Source organism: Acanthisitta chloris, unplaced genomic scaffold (genome assembly GCF_000695815.1).
Source record: "Acanthisitta chloris isolate BGI_N310 unplaced genomic scaffold, ASM69581v1 scaffold11830, whole genome shotgun sequence".
NCBI classification, from domain to species: domain Eukaryota; kingdom Metazoa; phylum Chordata; class Aves; order Passeriformes; family Acanthisittidae; genus Acanthisitta; species Acanthisitta chloris.
In genome coordinates, this window is record NW_008651164.1 from 21,230 (window position 1) to 22,908 (window position 1,679).

At 56.2% G+C, this 1,679-nt stretch overlaps 1 protein-coding gene across 1 annotated transcript in view; it reads left to right on the forward strand.

Moving 5' to 3' along the window:
* The window catches only part of LOC103799687 (putative adenosylhomocysteinase 2), a gene marked incomplete at its 3' end in the record, with an annotated part of 7,962 nt that extends 6,534 nt beyond the window's left edge, over positions 1-1,428 (forward strand). The window contains exons 9-11 of the mRNA XM_009072033.1: positions 213-301; positions 698-768; positions 1,334-1,428. Of these exons, the coding sequence (XP_009070281.1) occupies positions 213-301; positions 698-768; positions 1,334-1,428 (255 nt within the window). The remainder of the gene's footprint in view (positions 1-212; positions 302-697; positions 769-1,333) is intronic.
* Positions 1,429-1,679: the final 251 nt, after the last annotated feature.

The following is a 1,679-nucleotide window of genomic DNA, read 5'->3' on the forward strand; positions in this document are numbered from 1 at the left end:
GACTGGTGGCCATACTGGAGAGCTGGTGGCCTTGGAGGAGGAGCTGAGCTTGTGTCCTCTGTGCCACTCACCAGGTCCATCTCTGAGGTGCTCCTGGCATGGGGCAGATGGTTGGGCTGAGGCTCTCCAAGCCTGGGATGAACTTGGTCTGTTTTGGGAAGGGGTTGGAGCACTGGAATGTCCATGTCCCACCTCTCACTGTGCCTTGGCAGGTTGGCAAGGGATGCTGTGCTGCCCTGAAAGCCTTGGGAGCCATTGTCTACGTCACGGAGATCGACCCCATCTGTGCCCTCCAAGCCTGGTAAGGTGTCACCTGCTGCCTCTGAGCATCTCCAGCCTCCTCCAAACCCCTTGAGAGGCTGGACCAGGATCTGGGAGAAGAGACACCTTGTTGGTGTCTGTGGGGAAGTCTGAGGTGACTTCCAGGGCTGAAGGACCAGAAGATGTGCCCTGGATGGTCTGGGAAGGGTTTGTGCTGAATGCTCCACACCTTTGTGGCTCTTCTAGCACTTGTGAGGTCATGTTGGCCACCACATCCATTACACATCCCTTCCCCATGCATCCTGGTGGGGGTGGAGGACATCCTGGCTGTCCTGAGCAGTTGGAAGCTGCTGAGATGCTTCCTGGCCTGGAGCAGAGAAGAGAACAAACTTCTCCTCCTCCTCCTCATGGTCCTTCTCCCCCTTTTTTTTGGCAGCATGGATGGATTTCGGGTGGTGAAGCTGAGCGAGGTCATCCGTCAGGTGGATGTTGTCATCACCTGCACAGGTAGGGATGGAGGAGCCTTGGAGATGCTGAGGAGGAGCATTCATTCCCAAAAGGAATGAGGAGGCCCTCAAGGGAGCTGGGGATGGAGGACACCTCACTGCTTGGTGGGCTCTGGCAAGAGCTTTCCCTCCTGCACCTCACCTCAGTCTACTCTTTGGCCAAGGTCCTCAGGCCTAGGGTGGAAGGACCTCACAGCCATGTGTTCCCATGGGATTTTGGGATCTCCTAGAGCCTGGTGAATTCATGGAACCAAAGATTTGGGCAGTGGAACTGCTCCTCAGGGCACTGGTCATGGCCTCCAGCCTGACAGAGCTCATGGAGTGTTTGGACAATGCTCTCATGGTGGGATTTTTGGGGTGTCCTGTGCAGGGCAGGAATTGGATTGATGATCCTTGATCCTTCCAGCTCAGGATGTTCCATGAGCAGGACTCACCCAACATGGCTCTCTGGGCCTGCTTGGTGGAAGTTCATCTGGTGTTACCCCAAGTTGAGCTTCTCCCACTGGAGTGCAGAGCCCAAAGGGTTTGTGTTTGCCTTGGGGTGAGCTGGGACCTCTGTCCTGCAGGGAACAAGAACGTGGTGACCAGGGAACATCTGGATCGGATGAAGAACAGCTGCATCGTCTGCAACATGGGCCACTCCAACACCGAGATCGACGTGGTGAGAGCTCAGGGATGGGCACAGCCTCTGTCCTGCTGGCAGGACTTCTGCCATGACTCCAGCCTCTTCTGCTGTGATTCCAGCCTCTCCTGCCATGATTCCAGCCTCTCCTGCCATGATTCCAACCTCACCTGCCATGATTCCAACCTCTCCTGCCATGGCTCCATCCATGATTCCAACTTCTGCCATGACTCCTGCCATGACTCCAACCTCTCCTGCCATGGCTCCAACCTCTCCTGCCATGACTCCCA